We start from the raw sequence: 20,048 nt of genomic DNA, 5'->3' as shown, positions 1-20,048 counted from the left end.
AGTGCTGGGAAGGGGGCTGTAGGGATGCAGTGACAGTCCCACAGTGCAGGAGGAGCCAGGGAGGCAGTGCAAGTGGAGAGTGGCTGGGCCCTGGACCGAGGTCACAGAGTGGCCCAGATGCAGGTTTAGTGCAGACTTCAGTGGGGAGTTTAGCAGGTTTAGCAAGGGAGAGGGAGAGAGAAGGCAGAAGCGAAGAGGAAGGTTTTGAGGTGCTTCCGGAACCGGAGATGGTTCTCCTCAAGTTTCAGGGAGGCAGGAAGGCTGTTCCAGAGGGAGGCCCCTGCTGCGGAGCGAGATCTACCCCCAGCTCGTTGCTTCGAGAAGCGGCTGACCATGAGGGAGTTGGAGACGGATGAGCGAAGGGCTCGTGAAGGCAGATATTTAGGAAGAGAGAGTTGAAGGTATTTAGGCCCCAGGCCCCAGAAGGCCTTGTGGACAATGCAGAGGGTTTTGAACTTAATCCTCACAGCCACTGGGAGCCAGTGAAGAGATTTCAGTCCTGGAGAGATACGGTCCCTGGGCTTGAGGCCAAGGACAAGTCTCGCAGTTCGGTTCTGGATAAGTTGCAGAGGGCGGAGAGTGGAGGCAGGCAGATTAAGATAGAGGCTGTTACAGTAGTCCAGCCTTGAGAGAACCAGGGCTCGGGAGACAGTGAGCTTCTGGGGGAAGGAGAGGAAGGGAAGAATACCTCTGAGGAGGTGCAGCTGGTAGTGTGACTTCTTAGAGACGTCAGATATATGAGGAGAGAAGGAGAGTGTGGAGTCGAAGATGACCCCGAGGTTTTTAGCTTTGCAGGTAGGGGCAGGAAGGGGGCCAAGGGAGGCCGGCCAGAGAGCTGCAGGAAAGGAGGGAGTGGGTGTGCCGATGAGTAGAATCTCAGTCTTACTGGCGTTAAGGCAGAGGTCGTTGGCGGCACACCATTCCTGGATAGCAGACAGACAGTCGGAGATGAGGGAAGGAGAGGAGGAGGCCGAGGGTAGCCTGAAAATGAGCTGGGTATCGTCCGCATAGCACTGAAAGTGGGGGCAGAGAGCGGCGATGCGGTGGGCAAGGAGTGCCAGATACTGGTTGAAAAGCCAGGGAGAGAGGTTGGATCCCTGGGGGACACCACAGGTGGAGTAAAAGATGTCAGAGAGGAAGGAGCCCATTTGGACCTGGGAGGGTCGACCGGAAAGGAAAGAGGATGTGGTGTAAGCCGAGAGGGCTGCCAGGTGTACTTTCAGAGAGTTAAAAACCAAACCTGCGTCCAGCAGGTGGAGCATGTATGTTAAAACGTTGGAAGGAGTGCAATCAACTGGGTTGATTTGTTTATTCTGGCACCAAATAACGAATCTCTTCCACTTGTCAAAGTAACAGTGCCTTGTGTTTGGTTTCCTGGATTCTTTTAGGATGTCCATACACCTTTGTGGTAAATTGAGATGACCAAACTCTATGACCTCAGGAGCCATGCTGCCAGGTTCATTGAGTTGGGTTCCTGGTGCACTGTTTGACCTTGTTGCTGGGACAGTAGGTAGTACCAGGCTGGGAGTTTGATGGGCTCGCACACCGCCATCCTGCGTAGGTGTGGAAACCATGGTTGTCTCGCCCACATGGGAGCAACTAGGATGAGCGTCATCGATTCCTTGTTCATCTTGTACACCACCTTCCTGATGAGAGGAGTTGGTGGAAAAGCGTACGCAAACATCCCTGACCAGTTCATCCACAGGGCGTTCCCTTGGGAGTCTGGCTGGGGGAACCTGGATGCAAATCCTGGGCATTGTTTGTTTTCGCTTGTAGCGAATAGGTCTATAGTGGGGAAACCCCACTGAGAGAAGAGATCTTCTACGATATCTCTGTGAAGGACCCATTCGTGTTCTTCTGGGAGGGAGTCTCTGCTTAGGGCATCCGCTAGGGAATTGAGCTCCCCTGGAACATGTTGTGATGACAGGAAGATGTTCCGTCTGAGTGCCCATATCCAGATTTTCTGGGCAAGTTTGGACAGATTTGGCGAACGAGTCCCTCCTTGTTTGTTCAGATAGAACATGGCTGTCGTGCTGTCCGTCCGGATTTGCACCGACAAGTTTAGCAGATGGGGCTCGAACGCCCGAAGCGCTCGGAATACTGCCAGAAGCTCTAGCAGGTTGATGTGGTTCTTGGCTACTGAGTGAGACCAGAGACCCTGAGCTGTGTGGTGGAGATGGTGAGCTCCCCACCCAGTCAGGCATGCATCTGTAGTCACCACTGCCTGTACTTCGGGATCGTAAAAGGGTTTTCCCCTTGCGAGATTCTCTCTTGTCCACCAGTGTAAGCTCTGTACGAGTGTTGGCGAAACGACCACTAGATCGTCCCACTGACCACTTGCCTGAGACCACTGTTTTGCCAACCATTCCTGCATGGGACGCATGCGCAGACGCGCGTGGGGGACCAGGTAAATGCATGACGCCATCATGCCCAGTAACCGCATTGCTTTGCGTACCGTTATTTGTTGACCTGACTGATAATGTGGAATTTGCAGTAGTATATTCCGAATTCTCTCTTCCGAAGGGAAGGTCAACCCTTTTTGAGTATCTAGGATTGCTCCTAGGAACTGTTTTGAGGTGCTTGGCACCAGACTTGACTTCTTCTCGTTGATAGAGAAGCCTAATTCGTGGAGGAGGTCGATAGTCCTCTGAATGTTTGACCTGCAAATTCCTGGGGTCTCCCCCGTTATGAGCCAGTCGTCCAGATAAGGGTACACTGGGATTGCCTCCCTGCGTAGGTATGCAGCTGCCACCGCCAGTACCTTGGTGAATACCCTTGGTGCTGAAGCTATCCCGAAGGGCAGTACCTTGAATTGGTAGTGACGACTGTCCACTTTGAAGCGCAAGTATTTTCTGTGCGCTGGGAGCATGGAAATATGAAAATAAGCATCTTTCATATCCAAGGTTGCCATGTAATCCCCCTTTTTTAGGAGGGGGATTACCTCTTGTAGCGTGGTCATACGGAATTTTTGGGGCTTGACATACTTGTTGGCAGGCCGTAAGTCCAATACTGGGCGCATTGTCAAATCTTTCTTTGGCACAAGGAAGTAAGTTGAATAGATACCCTTGTTTACCTGGTGTCCTAGGACGAGTTCTATCGCGTCCTTTTCTAGCAGAATGGCGATCTCCTCGAGAAGGATCTTCTGATGTTCTAAGGAGTGTATTCTTTGTCGTGGAGGGTGGTTCCGGGGACGCTGCAGTAATTCTATACAATATCCTGTGGACACTGTTGACAGCACCCATCTGTCTGAGGTGATCCCTTCCCAAGCCTGGGTGAAGTTGGAAATGCGTCCCCCTACTGGGGTTGCGTGAGAAGGGACCCTGAACTGAGCGTCACTGCTTTGGTGGAGGCGTGCCACCTCCCTTGTTGGGGCTGCCTCTGCCTCTTCCACGACCTCTTTTGTTACCCTTGCTGTAACTCTGGGTAGACTGCTGGTTGTTGTTCCATTGTGTACCCTGTCCTTGGGCATAGTTGCCTCTTTGTGAATTTTGGCCGCGTGGGCGACGAAAATTACTGTTCCCCCTCTGATTAGGGGGTTTGTTGGTAAGCTGGCCAAGGGATTTGAGAGTCTCGTACTCGTCCTTGGCATTTTTAAGTGCGTCTTCGACCGCTTTCCCAAACAATAGATCGGGTTCCACCGGCTTGTCTATTAATGAAGCCTGTGTTTCTGTTTTGAACCCCGACTGCCGTAACCACGCATGTCTCTTGATAACAGTACCTTCTGCTATCAATCTTCCTGCGTTGTCCGCGGCGTCGAAAGTTGCTTTTAATATGCAACCAGACACGGCTCTCCCTTCTGCCGAGATCCGAGCCAACTGGCCCTTTAACGGTTCAGGAGCAGAGGCTATGAGCGCCGCAACCTCTTCCCATTGATGGCAGTTGTAACTTGCCAATAGGGTGGTGGAGTTTGCAATCCTTGCTTGGTAGGCGGACGTTGAGGCTACCTTCCTGCCAAACCCGTATAGTCTTTTGCTCTCCTTGTCGGGAGGAGCTTCTGATGACGACAAGGGTGTCCCAGCCCTCTTCCGAGTGTTGGTAACCACTAGGGAGTCTGGTTTAAGCTGTCCTCTTATATAAAGAGGGTCAGACTGGGCTGCCCGAAAAAGTTTTTCGACTCTGGGGTTGACGGCTCTGGTGAGGTTTGGATTCACCAGGGATGGATCTATTCTACGTTGGATGGATTTAAGGATAGGGATGGTTTGAGCGACCGGCCTCCTTTCTCCCACCAACTCTTCTGCGAAGTCCCTTTCCTCCTGTACACCGTGGGTGTCGATGTGAAAATGTTCTGCCGCGCGAGCGAGAACTTCATTAAGGAGGGGCTGGTTATCAACTGGCGAGTCGGTAACTGGGGCTTCGCTTTCTACCGGGGAATCTACTCTGTAAATTTCCTGCTCGTCTTCTACCTCCTCCAGGTCCTCATCGTCCGCATAGTATTCAGTCCCGGTTTGTTCCTCCATAATTGTAAACTCCTGGTCCCCTTCAGGGAAAGGCTCTCCTTGGTATCTGGGGTGTGGAGTAGAGTATGGAGTAGAGTAGGGCTGCACCTCGAAGGGTTCAGATCTTTCGAACCGGGCCTTTTTACTTAGGGGGATAGGATCAGAGGAGCCTGAGGGAGTGGCCCCTTGAGGGACATACGAAAGGAAATGTTCTGGGTTCTTGTCATAAAAATCAGCTAAGGGAGACATCCTTGACATGACCCTGTCTATGTCTTCACTGGACCATTCTTTGGAACAGGGTATGGCTTTAGTAGGCAACTTAGAGGACTTATCAAGGGTAGCCTTGCTGGATGTTGATGTCCCAGTAGATTTATGTTTGACTGTCTGCTTAGGGTGGAAGGATGGTCTTACAAGAGTGGAAGGCTGTGCTTTCCGCTGTTTCCCCCCCTCCCCGTGCGTGGAAAAATGTTTTCCCTGCCCCTTGGAGGCCTCAGAGACTTTCGACGCCTGGCGTCGAGGGTCGGGAGAGGTACCTTGTTTTGAGCGTGGGGCCTCGGTGGTGTTAACTGCGGCCTCGGTCTCCTGGAGCGTGGCCTGGGGGTGGAAGTCGTCTTCGTCTTCCGACGATCGAACTTCCGTTACTCTAGGGAGCGAGGCACTCTTGGCAAGAGTGGATGATTGCCTTGCGTCATGCGGCGATCTCGATCGAGAGCGCCCAGAGGACACCGAGTCGGACCGTTCTATCTGTGCCTCTTTCCGAGAAGTCGACGTCGTCGAGGTTCGGTTGGACTTAGTGTGCTTAGTGTGTGTAGGGTGTGTAGCGCTTGCGTCGCCGGGGGTCTTCCCCATAGCCGCCCTGCCGGACAACCTTCCGAGGTCGGGGACCTGCGCTCGGCAGTCTTTCGACGCCGTAATGCCCTCACCGTCCGAAAGTACGGCGTCGCTGCCATCGCTGAAGGCGCCCTCCGCTGCCATGGCTGCCTGCCTGGCGTGGTGGGCCCAACGCTTTGTCGAACAGTCCTTAAGTGTCTTAGGCTTAAACCTACTACACGCTCTGCAGTTCGCTTCGGGGTGGTCCCTCGGCAAGCAGAGATTGCACGTGGCGTGCCTGTCGACCCAAGGGTATTTGCGGTTGCACTTGGGGCAGAATTGGAAAGGGGTACCCTCCATACGCACCTTGAGGCAGCGGGCTGGTAAGTGTAGGAAATATATAAGGTGTACCTATATACTAAGAGTGAAGAGTATGTACCACCCCCCACTCTCCCTACTTGCAGGGCCGAGGCCAGCGGCCTACTAGGCCCGGGCCGAGGCCAGCGGCCTTCCGAGGCCCAGATCCGTCGTGCAGCAGCCGACGGTCGATGTCTTCTCCAGCCGTCGTCGAGTGTCGAGGGTCGACGTTGGGGTGGGGAAGGATGTCAATAAATAATTTTACTTCAATAATTAGCAAAAGTATGGCTAAGGCCAGGGAACTCCGCAAGATGCTTCCGACCAGTATGGCGGAAAAAAACAATCTGAGGATCCCAGACGCGTGAGGGATCTTGGGTACAGTGGACGTCACACTAGGGATAGTATTACTGGCACGCCTGTGTCGACGCCCATTTTCGAGTTTCGAAAAACAAACTGTAATACTCCGCAGCTTCCACTAGATGTCGGCCTATGCACAGCATGTGATCTAAGCAGATTCCACAAGCCTCAGAAATATATATATATTGAAAAAAACTTTAGTTAGGGGACAGTAAAGGTGATCAGATTTAACCCAACAAAAGCCTTGAAATTCAGCAGATGTGGGAAGTGATGATCATCTTAACTCGGCGTCCCTCGTTAATGACCCCTAGGATCTAATGATGTGTTATTTATATAGCGCTTACGCCTAAGCGCTTTACATAGAACACATGCATACAATATCACCCAACCGGAGTTGGTATTCATTTATCGTCCTCAGAAGGATGAATGGCCGAGTTGGCCTTCCCGGGATTCAAACCTGCGACCTGCAGATCACACACAGATTTGAAGCAGTGAGTTCTCCATCCACAGATATCTTGACGGTCTCTAATGTTATTTGTCATTGTGAATCCCATCTGCTGTGTATGTGCTCATGGACTTTGCAACAGGGGGGTGCCGAGTTAAGATGCGTCTGATCACCTTAACTGTTCCTTAACTAAATTGCTTTCAATGAATTTCAAAGGTTTTGTTATACCATAGTATATAGTGGCCATGGTCACTGTACATGTTACACCAGTAGGTTTCTTTAGTGCCCCTAGCCATGGCCACTGTACATGTTGCACCTAGTCGTTTCTTTGGGGCCCACTGGCCAGGGTCAAAGGCCGTAGCTAGTAAGCATGAACTTTAACCATGCCCACTGTATATTTCAATACACTAGGTTTCTTTCAAGCCCACTCATTCTGGTCTTCGGCCATGGCCTTGGCCATGGCCGCTGCACATGTTGCACCCAAAGGTTTTTTGGGGCCTACTGGCCAGGGCCAAAGGCACAAAGACCCATTTCCCCCTGCCTACTAGATGTGATCACAACAGATGCGACTCCCCATCATTTTGTTTTGCATTAAGTTTTCATTCCCCCTGATATGCAACTACAGCAATAGTGTTTTTATCAGTGATGCATTTCCCCCCCCACTATTACCATGGTAATTATCGGGGTATTACTGCGGTAATGCAAAACCGTTCGAGCCATAACTGGCTCCCCAGAGCACCCCCAACTCCACATGATGTCGTCTTTCTCCCCTCCCCACCTCTAGCCTGATGTGATTTCATCCTTTTTCCACCTCCAAATAGCTTTTTTTCACTTTTCTTTTTCGCATTACTGCATTAATTATCGCGATGATCGCTCACATTAAGCAACAAACAAAAAATGACGGCTTTTTCATTTCTGAAAAGCCTCTCTGCTGCAATGCACCATAAGAGACATAGCTATGATTTTTGGAGAAGTAGGCATCCCCTCCCCCATCAAATATTTCAAAAATATTTCTAAAACTACTGGACCCAAGTTGTTTCTTATTTGGTCCAATTCTGTCTAGCGGTTGTTACCCAGAACAGACATTTTGACTTTTTTCTCTATGGGAAAATGAATGGGAGTAGGCAAAAAAACAGCGTTTTCTTGCTTTCTTAACATTTTCATTTATTAACAAATCTTTCCCAAAATATCCCGTCTGGGGTGCCCCCGGACGAACATTCTGTTTGCAAAATATCAGCCAAATCCATTCTAAAAGTCAAAAGTTATTAGCAATTTTCGGGTTTCCTATGGATCATCCTACTCGTCTTAAGTATAGTGCAGGACAATTTATTAGTCAACACTCTGTGGGTGCGTAAGTCAGTTTGCTTGCTTCAACTCACCGTAATCAAGGTAGTTGTATGCCAGAACGGCTCGGAGTTCCTCATTGGTGGTCAGCTCGCTGAGCACCTGGGAGACACTCTTAGATGACATCTGGAAGTAGGGTGATAGCCAGGACACGACTCCTGTGCGGCATAGGAAGTTGGCCAGAGACAAAGGGATCAATTTTAGGATAACCAGGTGGAACGCACATTTTGAGACCTTCTGCAAGAAAATAAAAGAGGATAGGAGTCACTAGGTTTCAGCAAGCACACATTTTCTGTAATATGTTTCAGGACTGAAAGCACGTTCATCTTCTGTAGGTAGGTATATTAGTTTAATTTGTGAAACACTTCTTACGGTCTCGGTTGGGTATCTTAATAAAAGCATGCCCGAGACAGGCATGTACAGGGTTATTGGAGGATTTCCTCAGACACTAGGATATGAAAGGTCAATCACATTCAAAGCAGGCTTAAATGTGACTGAGTTATTTTGCACTGCCTGACCTGTCATTCTTGTTGCAAAACATCTTGATTTTTCAGCTGAGCAGTGCTAGTCACATGTGAGACAATGCTAGTAAGCGTGGAGGAGAGCAAGTCACATGCGAGATTCACTGCAGGTTCAGCACCAAGGAGTATTTTCATTGTCTTATTGTGCACAATGACTCCAGGATACCTAGTCACTCCTTTGATAACTTCTACCAATGCTGCAAACACTTCCCAGGACTCCTTTTCAAGCTTCGCTGTTACCCAGGAGAATCCGGTCCTCTTTAGGGGGAAATTCCAGCACTACTGCCAAAATGCATCCCCCCCCCAGGATAGGTGCCAGTTAGAAATTGTCTAAATGTCTGGACCCACCCTGGAATAAATCCTGTCTCCCTGGAAGATCAAAAGGCCTGCAACTGCTTCATGGTCCTGCTGGTAGCCATCTTGAATGTTCTGATTAGGTCCCATATGGTCATGTGACCAGATGCCAAAAGAACATGGCATTTATTTAAAAAAATCATTTGACACATTCTTCAAGTGCAGACAACCCTGACCAACACCTAAGATTCCCCCTTCCATTCAAGGACAAGGGGCATGCAATCAAAGTCGTCCTGGACCTCCTCAAAGCCATATTAGACATTCTGATTGGCTCTTGGTGGATCCGGTGGCAGACTTCCTGCCTCATTATTTAGTACCACCAGGGCGAACAGTCTGGGGGTTCCAATTCAAGGGCCAAAAGCAGCTATGGGTGTCTCCAGTGGGTGACTTCCTGTTTATCCTGTCAGGGTCAAGAAGGGCTTAGGGCAACACTCATAGTGCAACAGGAGGTCAAAGCCCTTTGGGGCTCTCCAGGTAAAAGATAAGATGAACTAAAGAGTTCTACTCTTCGGCATTGGTAGGCACCAGCCCCCTTCCGCCCTGACCCTCGTGCCTATATCTACCGACCAAGTGTCACAGATTGGACATTTGGAACCAAGAAGTACGCCAAGACCAGATGCTCAAAGTTTAGGATTTCTTTTAGAGACTGTATACAGGCGTCGGCCAAATACAATATAAACAGGATCTTCCCCCCGAAAAATAACAAAATAAAGGATGCCCGTCTTCCATACATTTCTCTTACATTGGCTTTCCCAATCTAAGGGTTAGTGGTCAGGGTTTTGAGACCCAACCTCATGGTTTTAAAGTCACAGAGCAGTTACCTCACTCCTCCTTCCAGTAATTAGCAAACCCTTTTTCTGCTCCTCTGAGCCTAGTGCAGCCGGTCCGGGTCCCATAGACTAAACCAATCCTTGATATTCTGCAGGACTGTCGGGGAGTCTCTTGGAGATGGCATTGGGTTCAGTCAGGAGAGAGGCAAAAATCCCGACTAGTTGTCCTTCATGGCTGTGTTCTCCCCACCTCCTCTCTGTACTGTCACTAGGCTCCCTGCCGCCAGCCGGAACCTGCTTCCACCTGTTAAACCTCCCAATGGCACGACCTGCCCTCCCGAACCTCCTACCTCTACATGACGTGCCTGCTTCTGGTTTCTTGTCATGCTTTTTAATATCTTAATGAAATCCCATTCTCTTCCATTTCTTTTTTCTCTTCCAATATTCCTCAACCTCTGGCCATCTTCCTTCACTCTCCTCCGAAGATCTATCATCCTCAGTCTCCTCACTCTCATCTACACCCTCCTCCTGGTGATCCGTCACCGTCTCCTTAATACCACCATGACCTGTTGTCACCACCTTCCACTCCACTCAGGGTCTGACTTCTTCCCTCTAGCCTTCCAATGTAACTCCATCCTTCAACTCCACTCCAGTTTGTATTTCCTCCATCCTTCTGTCTGCGCGTGTCCCTTCCTACATCGTCACTCCTGTTTTTTCTTCCTCCTTCTTTCCCCCTTTCTCTCCCCTTAAACTCTCCGGTAGAGATCACTTCCTCCTCTCTCCTGCTGCCACTTCTCCAGTTCCACTCTGCAGCACTTTTCAGCCAGGAGCCGCATGCTCAGGTCAGCCACCACACTGAACTGCAATGCCTAGCTTACATAGTAACATGCCACACTCCTCTTGAATTGGAACTAGGGATTTTGGTCTGAAGCTGTAATTGATGGCTGGGATTGGCTGGGTTCTCTCACTTCCTTATAGTCAGAATGTAGTTGAAGGGGCTGGGTTAAACCTATAAGAGCCCAGGTGGTCATTTGCAGGGAGAAGCTGAACAGGCTGCTTGTGTCGAGTATATTCTGCTATACGGCCCTAGGAGTGTATAGGTTTCTCCCAGGATCTTACTATCATGAAGGGTTTTCCTATGGTCCCCGTGTCCTGGAAGGGGGGATTTGAAAGTTTCCAATGAACTCTGCGCAGAAACCGGTCCTAGGCGCAGATGTCGATAGTAACAAATCAAACTGCCTCTATTAGGAAGAGGGTCAGAAGACCTAACAGAAGGAATACGTTTTCAAGCTTTTTCAAAAGGCTAACAAGATGCTCATCACGAGTTGGGCGGTAGCCCTTAAATGCGGCTGTAACAGTGTTACCGCTGCATTTAAGGGTCTGCCCAATCTCGAGTCTAGCGGGTTTACCCCTAGCTCAGGACTGGCAGTAAACATGCCGGAAAAATTTCAATTTTGGCACAATTACCGCTGCCGGTATTACAGCGCGGTAAATGTGCTGAAAATCCCCCATTGGGTCCAATGGGGAATGAGGAATAACAGCGCACAACCCGTGATGTGGCGGTAATACTGCCGGACGGGTGGTATCCCAGCTGGGATACTGCCCAACTCGTGATCAGGCACAAAGTCTGAATTGAGTGGAGCCAAGGCGATAGTGAGTTCCAGAGAATTGGTCTCCTGACAGAGAATCTTCTGTCGCCTCTGTACCTTTGACCAGTGGAGCGCAAGGCCTGAGGGGGAAGAGTATACATGCACTCTCGTGGAGAGATAAAGAGGGCATAACTTCTGCATGCATTTAAAAACTGTAACATTAATTTTAATGTCAATAAGTTTGTAAATTGTTAGCCAGCGTGATGAGTGACAATAGTCTGAGATTTCGGCATATTTCGGTAACAATCAGTCTGATGGCTGCATTTTGTGCTAGCTGCACATGTTCTTGGTTCACAGGAAGACCAATTAGCCGCCTATTAGCATAATCAAATTTGGAGTTAGCGTCCCGACTTTCTAAGCACGCCCGTTTTCGGGGATGAACAGTAACATCTTTTTCAGCATGTGCAGTCTGTAAAATACTGATCTAACTTTCTCACTGATATGCAAATTCACCCCCAGATTAGTTTGTCAGATGACACCCAGGTTTTTTAACTTGCGTGCGTGAGACAGAGGAAGGTTGAAGAGGCAAGGAGGTTTGGGGGGAGTAGATGGATCTTTCAAAATGCTTTTGGGGCCAAGCAGCATTGTATCCGTTTTGGCGGAATGCCATTTACGTCGATCGAGCAGCATCCAGTTGTAAACTTGTGAAATGCAGCTGGCAAGATTATCCCAGTTCTCAGAGGCATCTCTAATCCTAAAATAATTGAATTTCACTTTTCCATTCTGGGGTTTACAGTTGGAACAGAAGGGCAGTGTGGGGGATGTAGGCCATAGGAGGGTGGTTTGTCTGTACAATTTCAGTGTTTGGGCCCCGAGACAGGTTTTCCGATGTCTTCCCTGGCTTTAGGGACCTGATTGGTTGCCCCAGTCCCTAATTCCGCTTCCCTGATCCAGTTGGGGTTTTGTTTCTGTTTCCGAGGGGCGCTATGGAAAATATATTTTTCTATTACTGGTTTGGCGAAGCACTCTGGCTCCCTGCGTCGCCTGAATCATGATTGCAAGACAAAGCTCCAGGCAGGAAACTTCATCACACAGGGTTCATCTCTTGTGCCCTCTACCATTATCCTCTGGCATATCCTCATCCTAATCACCATCTTCTTACTCTTCACGTGTTCATTCCATGCTCTGCACCCACATGGCGCCTCCATGGCTTCTTTCTCCCCCCCCCTTCATGACGAGAATCTGGCTTCTAAGCTTACACCCACTTCAAACTCAACTAATCCTCGCATCTCTCAAGCAGCGCCGTCTCTTTGCTCCACCTCTGCCTAGAATACTACATTACTGAGCATGTTCTCGGACTCTGGGATGCACAGTCGTTCTCTAAAACAAACATCCTTTCTTTCTGACCGCCTTGGCTCTCATCATCCCCACATTGGATGTCACTGTAACATGGATCTCTGCGTATGACGGTCAGTCTTGCAGCCTTGTACACCGATTGCTACCTTTTCTCAATCCTGTCACCGTCTTAGAAAACCAGTGTGTGGTGGCCTAGTGATCAACAAAGATAGTCTATCTTCTCCCACCTCCTCTCTAATCTTCTGCCTCTTCTTTTGAACACTTACTTCTTGCAACAAAGTATTGTACTCTCGTCCTCATCTACCTGCCCCCCTTTGCCCATTAAGGTCTTCTTCCATGACCATGACCTCCTTGACTCTGTTCTCAGTCATACAGATGGAGTACCTCAGCATGCCCTCCATGACCAGGGCCGAAAAAGTCCAGCTAGACTCTACTCTCTCTGGCCACCTGCCATACCTTGCCGACCCACAATCCTGGTAAATCACATCTATCGCGGAGTACTCTCTTCTATATGCTACTGTCCTCCCCGCTCCAAAAGCTTTTAATGAAAATTCAAACCAGACATTTTGATGTAATCCCTAAACCAAGTCAGCACTTGCATTTAAGCTCTCTCTCCAGCTCTTGAATTACTTCATCGATTGGGTGTTTCCCTCCTTGCTCCTTCACGTCCTCTCACTCACACCCTCAACAATGGATCTCCCAAGCCATCCAACAGAAGAGGACAACCATGCACCTCAACCTGTGCCACCAATGCAAAACACCCTGCCTTTCCTCCCTTCTTAACCACACCAATTCATCACAATCTCTGCACTGTTGGGCTTCCCACTTAGCACCCTGGTGCAGATGGCACCAATCCTCTGAGCTGCCAACACCCTGCTGTTCTCCAGTTGACCCCTTTGCACCAAACACATTCAAGGAGGTGACATTTCTGACCTGCGCCACCTACTTCTTAAAGCACTTTGTCCTTCTACTGTTCTTTTATCTACCAAGCTGGTTTCAAGGTTGGCATCATCCATCATCCACATTTTAAGAAAACCCACTGCTGATCACAACAGCCTTTCCAACTATCAACCAGTCTCTCTCCTTCTTCCCTATTCCAAAGTTCTCAAACGATTATACTTCATCTCCATCACTGACCACCTGAAAGCCAACAGACACAGTGGCCCCCTCCAATATGGGTACCACAGCACAGACCCCACATACACAGTGCCTACCCATGTCTGACTCTCTGACTACAGCTCAACACTGCCATCTGCAATCTAATCGTATTCTCTTGGACTCCTGAATTTCTCACAGTTGACCTTTACTTTCTCCTACAAACCCTCACGTCTTTGCTTTCAGGGAACCACTCTCAATTCGGTTCCCACCTACCTGGCTGATCACTCCTTTTGCATTTTCTGGAACACAGGCACCACACCCCTCATGGTAGGTGTTTTTAGTCCCCTACTTTTCAAACTCTATACCTGCCCTCTTGGCAGATTCACATTCTCACATCATCATTTGCCAAACATATGAGAATGTTCTTCTCTGCTCCCATTTCCTCCCAGAGATGTCCTTTTGAATCAGCAGATCCCAATCTGCTCTAGTCAGCAAAATCTGAAGGGATACCACTCATCTCCACCGTGATTCCTGGAAGGCTGGATACTGTCCATCCTCCTCTACTCTTTTTATTAGTATATTTAACTTTGCTACCCATGCTCTGTAAAACCTCCCATTTCCTATGCACACATGCCCACCGTCTTCACGCACAGTGCCTTTCCATGCACAATCGCTCCCTAAGCAAATTGATTTTTCTGGTGTTGGAAACCATCCATGGGCAAGTACCTCCATCTGCCGATACTCAAGCACACACACACAATTCGACAAAGATCTACTCAACATAGCCATCCTCCACCCACCCTGTGCTTCCCCTCGCTTTTTCTCTTTTACCCCCTTGATTACCCATCACTGGACCTCCCTAACCCCCTGTATTCAAAGGCCTGCCAAAGTGACTGGTGTGACAGGGGCAGGGGTTTCAGCATGTCAGGGAACAAAGAATGCCTTACAGCTTGGGACAGGGGGCTATCTGGACATAAACCAGAGGCAGGCGTGTCCCAGAGGTGGGGAGGATGAGTTGGGGGGCTCTAACTTAACCTTAACCCCCACCCCATATTCCATGCCTGTTAAGCTCAGTGCCACCTTCTATCGAACAATATCTCCCAATATGGTTTCTGCCCAGAGATTTTTCTTTTTCAGAAACACAACTCCCATGGTGTACCTGGGAGAAAACAAAAAAACCCAGTCAGAACCAAACGATGAAAACGATCAAAGTCTGAAACTAATACGGATATGAGCCTTCACCACAACCCAAAAGCATCCAACACCTCAGAAAAGCAAAGAACACACCACAACAGAAAAATGAACTTAACAGACTCCCAGCATGCCAGAAAATCAGCAAGGAAACCATCAGAGACTGCCAACAAAATGGTGCTGGAAAAGGGCGAGGGTCTTCAAGGTTTTTCACCTGTGTAACCCAGACCACGGGAAAAGACACACATAGATTGCTTCCCAGAATCAGGTGAGCACTGCAACCAATGGAAGGTGTCGGGCAGGGGAGGAGAGTCAGAAACAGGAAATGCATAGTGGAGTGAATGGAAGCCATAGTGGCCGGTGCTTGGGTGAGGTCAGGAGGCATGAAGGTGGACTGGGAAAACTGGAGGAAGTGCAGACGGTGTAGCGGAGTGCTGAGGAGTTGGTGGCGGATATGGTGCAGGTGAGGTATTGATAGAGAGAGAGTGGTATCGGTTTGTGAGAGTGAACAAGTGTGTGTTTAAAGGTAGAAGTAAGGGAGCTAGAAGTAAGGTAATGAGGTTAGTATATAGAGCGAGAGGGAGTGGGTGTTGGTAGAGAGTAAAGATAGTAGAGAGGGGGCGCAAGGGGAAGGATGCAGGTGAAAAGGGAGGGGGTGAAACTAGTGAGAGTGAATATATTAGGAAAGTGTGCAGGGCACCATATTACAGAGTATGGTATGAGAACAGGGGTGAGGTGTGGAAAGGGGCGTACTGAGATGCGGAGACCGGAGGAATAGAAGGTGAGACACAGAGAGAAGAGACAGAGAAAGAGAGACAGAAAGATGGAGAGACAGAGATGGGGAGAGACAGAGAGGGGAAAGAGGGAGAAGGGGCAGAGAGGGAGTGGCAGAGATAGAGGTAGAAAGACACTCAAAGAAAAAGAGACCAAAGGGGAAAGAGAGAGAGAGGGGACAGAGAGAAAGAGAGAGAGAGAGAGAGAGAGAGAGAGAGATAGGACAAGAAGGGGAGCAGAGGGAGTAGGAAGGGAGAGGATATGGTGTGATAAAGGAGGGAGAAGGCCATAGACAGGAGTTAGTGGGAGTTACAGGGTAGGGGCTGCAAGGAGCAAGGTATCGGTTTGGCACAATCAACCTTTAAGACATTGGGAAAAATGGTGCAGCTTAAAGGGGACTCCTAGGATGTCTCGGAGAGAGACCGATAAGGCTTTGGCCTTTAGGCCCTCACCTAAAATAGCAGTACATAGCAGGCATTAACGATCGCTGGTTGGGGACCTGTGATTTAGGGACACTTGGGCTAGGGAGGTCCAAGCCCACAGGTGATGAGAGCGGGACGCCCAATAGTGTATCCCCCACTGCCTGTTTTAATACGGAACAATCTGCACATTGATGACGATAACCGTAGAAATACCTTGCACTTTACTTTTAAAAATAAAAACCCTTGAATTTTCCTCAAGTTATTAAGACCATCTCTTACAGGGGCTTCAAGATTGCCCCTAAACACCTTTTCTCACTATGATGGAGCACACAAGTCTGCCATCATCCCCATCCAGGATCCCTAATCATGGTCATCACTTAATCACTAACCTGAATATCGGTATGTATCAGTAAACACTGAAGATATACATAAAGTCGGTATTGCGCTCTTACCATTTACTTTTTTCCACCTCATTCCCCACCACTAGCTAGTATGGCGGGACGGCCCACCACAAATAACCAGGCTGACTCTTGAGTAAAAGTTCAAGGGTGTATATTAAAATAAATTGTCAGAATGGCGCTTCTCTCCTTAATTCTCTGGGGTCTATGCGACTGGGGATGATTGGCGCTAGGGCCATCCCTCCACTGTCGCAACTTCCCTGGGCCTGGAATTCACCTCCCAGCCCCAGACGTCCCTATCGGGCTGTTAGTCTTCTACTGATCGGTAATCCCTATATGTCACTTTTCTTACTACCACTAATGGTACCTAAGTCGTTGGCTACCCGACTCCCTAGGGAACTTCTAACTCTCCCTCTTCTATTGTTTGTTAGTTGCTGGGAAAATAGGGAATGGTGCCTTCTTTCACCCAGCGTCACTTACACTCCTTCCACAATCTCTCACCCCTGACCCTTCACTATACAAATCCCTTCCAACTTTTCTCCTGCCACTACGCCTGTCCCTCCAATCTCTCACTCCACCTTTCCACCTCCACCCTTTAATCTTACTTACTTTCCCACTCCTGTTCTTAAAACTTATTTTTCCCACCTGCCCTCTCCCTCCTTCCTCTGACTCCACTTCACAGCCTCCTACTATTCTTCTAATCCAAACTCCTCTTCAATTCTGTACCAATAGCTACTCCATTCTCCCACTCACTGTAATTTTTCCTGCTACTACCTCGAATACTGTTCCCACTACCTCGCTCTACCACCTTCCACATTACTCAGGGATATGATGCCCTGCACCGCTCTCTCACTATTACAAACCCCTAGGGATACATTGCCCTGCTCACCTTCAATACTAGCCCCTTTTTGACCCTCACAGACTCCCAGGGATACAGTGCTCTGTTCACCCAGGGATATGGTGCCCTGATTACCCTACTCCTACTAACCCCCACTTGACTACTAATATCCTCTGCACTACAAAACACTCTGGCCTTCACTGGTCTCTCAGCCGTCGTCCTCTACCTCCTCCTGTCCTCACCCTCCTCCTGTCCTCACCCAAATAACCCACACTAGCACACTCGCACAACCCTCCTTAAATACCCCTCCCTTCCCAGGATTGGCTACTTACCCTATCCATTAGCTTTCCTGGCTCCAAGGGCGTGACAGAGGATGGCCAAGGCAGGGTCCCGGGACGCTGGACTGCTCCTTAAGCCTGTAGGCGTTGACAATAATAATTGTCCAAATCCCTGGTGGTGTAGTGGGTTGAGGCCTCATGGGGCCTTTTCATTAATAAAATATAATCGCTGGTGGGTTAGTGGCTTAGGCCTCCCTGACCCTTCATTTAAATTGAACAATCCCTGGTGGGTTAGTGATGGCGTGTCTGAACCTGCTCCATCTGATAGTTGTTAGCAGGAGCTGCGTTCCATTGTCGACCAGTGTTGTGCAGTTTGGCGGCACCCCGTGAAAGCAATGCCACTTCTGCTTCCCTGTTCTCCGGCGTCCTCGTTTCCAGGTGCGTAGGAGACCCATAAAATCTGTGGGGGACAACCTCACTCATTGGCAATTGAGAAGTAGGCAATTCTGAACGTTCATTAAGCAACAAGGCTAAATCAAGTGACAAAGTAGTCAAAGCAGTATCGGGCGAAAATGCTCTCTTATAAATGACCATCAAATCTGCGGGACAACAAACCTTTTTCTTTATAAACTAATCCTGCAGCTACTCTACCATTACCTGTAACACTTTCCTTTGCATTGCCACAGCATACTGACTAAACATGTCATATACTTCAATGGGAGAAATTGAAAATGACCATCAAATCTGCGGGACAACAAACCTTTTTCTTCATAAACTCATCCTGCAACTACTCTACCATTACCTGTAACACTTTCCTTTGCATTGCCACAGCATACTGACTAAACGTGTCATATACTTCAATGGGAGAAATTGAAACATCCGAAATCCATCTAAGAGCGTCCCTTGTGCAAATGCGAGTTTCTTCACTCATTGGTTTCAATGAAGGAAGAAATTGTTTCTGCACATATGAGGCTTCAAATCTATTACCATCTAATTCTTCATTCTGTAACCGATCTAGCTCCCTTTTAAACTCAAAAACCTTCTCAACATGCTCATGTACTTTCTCCGCAGTGTCCCTTGAATGGGCAAAGGCATTAAAATCCCTCAACCCCTGTGGGACATTCATGTCCGTCAAATCACTCCAAATATCAGCTAAGTACGTTCCCATCCCCTCTATCAAAATAGCCTGTTCGGGAATACTTTCTTGGACAGAAATCGCAACTAAAACAGCTGATTCTTCACCCTCTTCTATACATTTCTTAGCCCATGCATACAATTCTCTCTTTCTAGCTTTAGATACTGTACCACGAGTTACTATTCTTAAATTGCCCCTTCAATCGCTACAAGTGAAGCAGAACCACTTGGAAAAGAAAGTTCAGACAATACTTGTTCAATAGGCAATGGAGACACTACCGCTGGCGGTAAAAACTGAATTAAGGGAACAGCAACTGTCAGTAAGGGCGAGGATGCAGAAGGGGTAACAACAACAGGAAGAGGAGCCACAACTGGAGGAGGAGCAACAACAGGAGGAAGAGGAACAACAACGGTAGGAGATGCAACAGCGGGAAGAGGTAAAACAACAGGGAGAGTCACATAAGGAGGTGGTGCAGTGGCAACAGTCCTACGCTCATTTAAAAGTTTATCAATTAGCTCGTCTGAGGTATGAAAATCCTGAGACGGATATATTTTCTGTACTCCAAGTTCAAAAGCCCTATCCATACATCTAATAGATTCCGACTGTTTCTGTTGATCATACAATAATGCTTTTTCAGAGTTAGACATATGTCGACGTGCATGTTTCTCGTTACTCTTAAAGGCATGGTCTAGTAAAAAATGTTATTTAAAAAATAGATAGGCAACATAAAAAAAAAAAATACTAGCATTCTCTTTTTAAAAACTTCCTATGTAAAATTTTGAGCTATTCAAGCTCAAAATTCGCAAAAGCAAGCACATGGGCGCATCCATTTTGTGAAATGGATGCCCTCCTGTGCTGGCTTTTGCGGCACTAATGAAGGAAAAGCCAGCCAGCTGTAGTAAACAAAAGCTACCGCTGGGTGGCTTTCCCTTCATTAGTGCTGAACACGGAGGACGGGGACCGGAGACCAGAGCAGGAAAGCTGCAGCTGAATCTCGGTAAGTGCTATTTATTTTTTTTAAAAAATAAGCACCAGCTGCGTTTTTTTTTCTAAGCTTTTGAAGCGACCGCAAACATAAATACAACGCGGAGGACGGGGACCGGAGACCAGAGCAGGAAAGCTGAATCTCGGTAAGTGCTATTTATTTTTTAAAAAAATAAGCACTAGCTGCGTTTTTTTTTCTAAGTTTTCCGGGCTGGAGGAGCCCGGAAAACTTAGAAATAAAACCGCAGCTGGGAGCACCGGAGACCCAAAGTGATAGCCACAGTAGGCAGAAACACAACACGGTTGTGTTGGAAAACGCTGCGGTTTTTCTTTCCGAGTTTCTCAGGCTCCTCCGAGCCGGAGGAGCCTGAGAAACTTGGAAAGAAAAACCACAGCGTTTTCCAACACAATAACGTTGTATTTATGTTTGCGGTCGCTTCAAAAGCTTAGAAAAAAAACCGCAGCTGGTGCTTATTTTTTAAAAAAAATAAATAGCACTTACCGAGATTCAGCTGCAGCTTTCCTGCTCTGGTCTCCGGTCCCCGTCCTCCGTGTTCAGCACTAATGAAGGGAAAGCCACCCAGCGGTAGC

The 20,048-nt window shown here is 48.4% G+C and overlaps 1 protein-coding gene across 1 annotated transcript in view; it reads right to left on the bottom strand.

Moving 5' to 3' along the window:
- LOC138492015 (all-trans-retinol 13,14-reductase-like) overlaps positions 1–20,048 on the bottom strand; it is a 291,725-nt gene that overhangs the window by 97,929 nt on the left and 173,748 nt on the right. Inside the window, exon 4 of the mRNA XM_069618934.1 lies at positions 7,785–7,986. Coding sequence (XP_069475035.1) covers positions 7,785–7,986 — 202 coding nt within the window. The remainder of the gene's footprint in view (positions 1–7,784; positions 7,987–20,048) is intronic.

This window comes from Ambystoma mexicanum, chromosome 10, assembly GCF_040938575.1.
Source record: "Ambystoma mexicanum isolate Mex_15411 chromosome 10, UKY_AmexF1_1, whole genome shotgun sequence".
Taxonomy (NCBI): domain Eukaryota; kingdom Metazoa; phylum Chordata; class Amphibia; order Caudata; family Ambystomatidae; genus Ambystoma; species Ambystoma mexicanum.
Note: the sequence above shows the minus strand (reverse complement) of the source record. Positions and strands in the feature narration are given on the sequence as shown.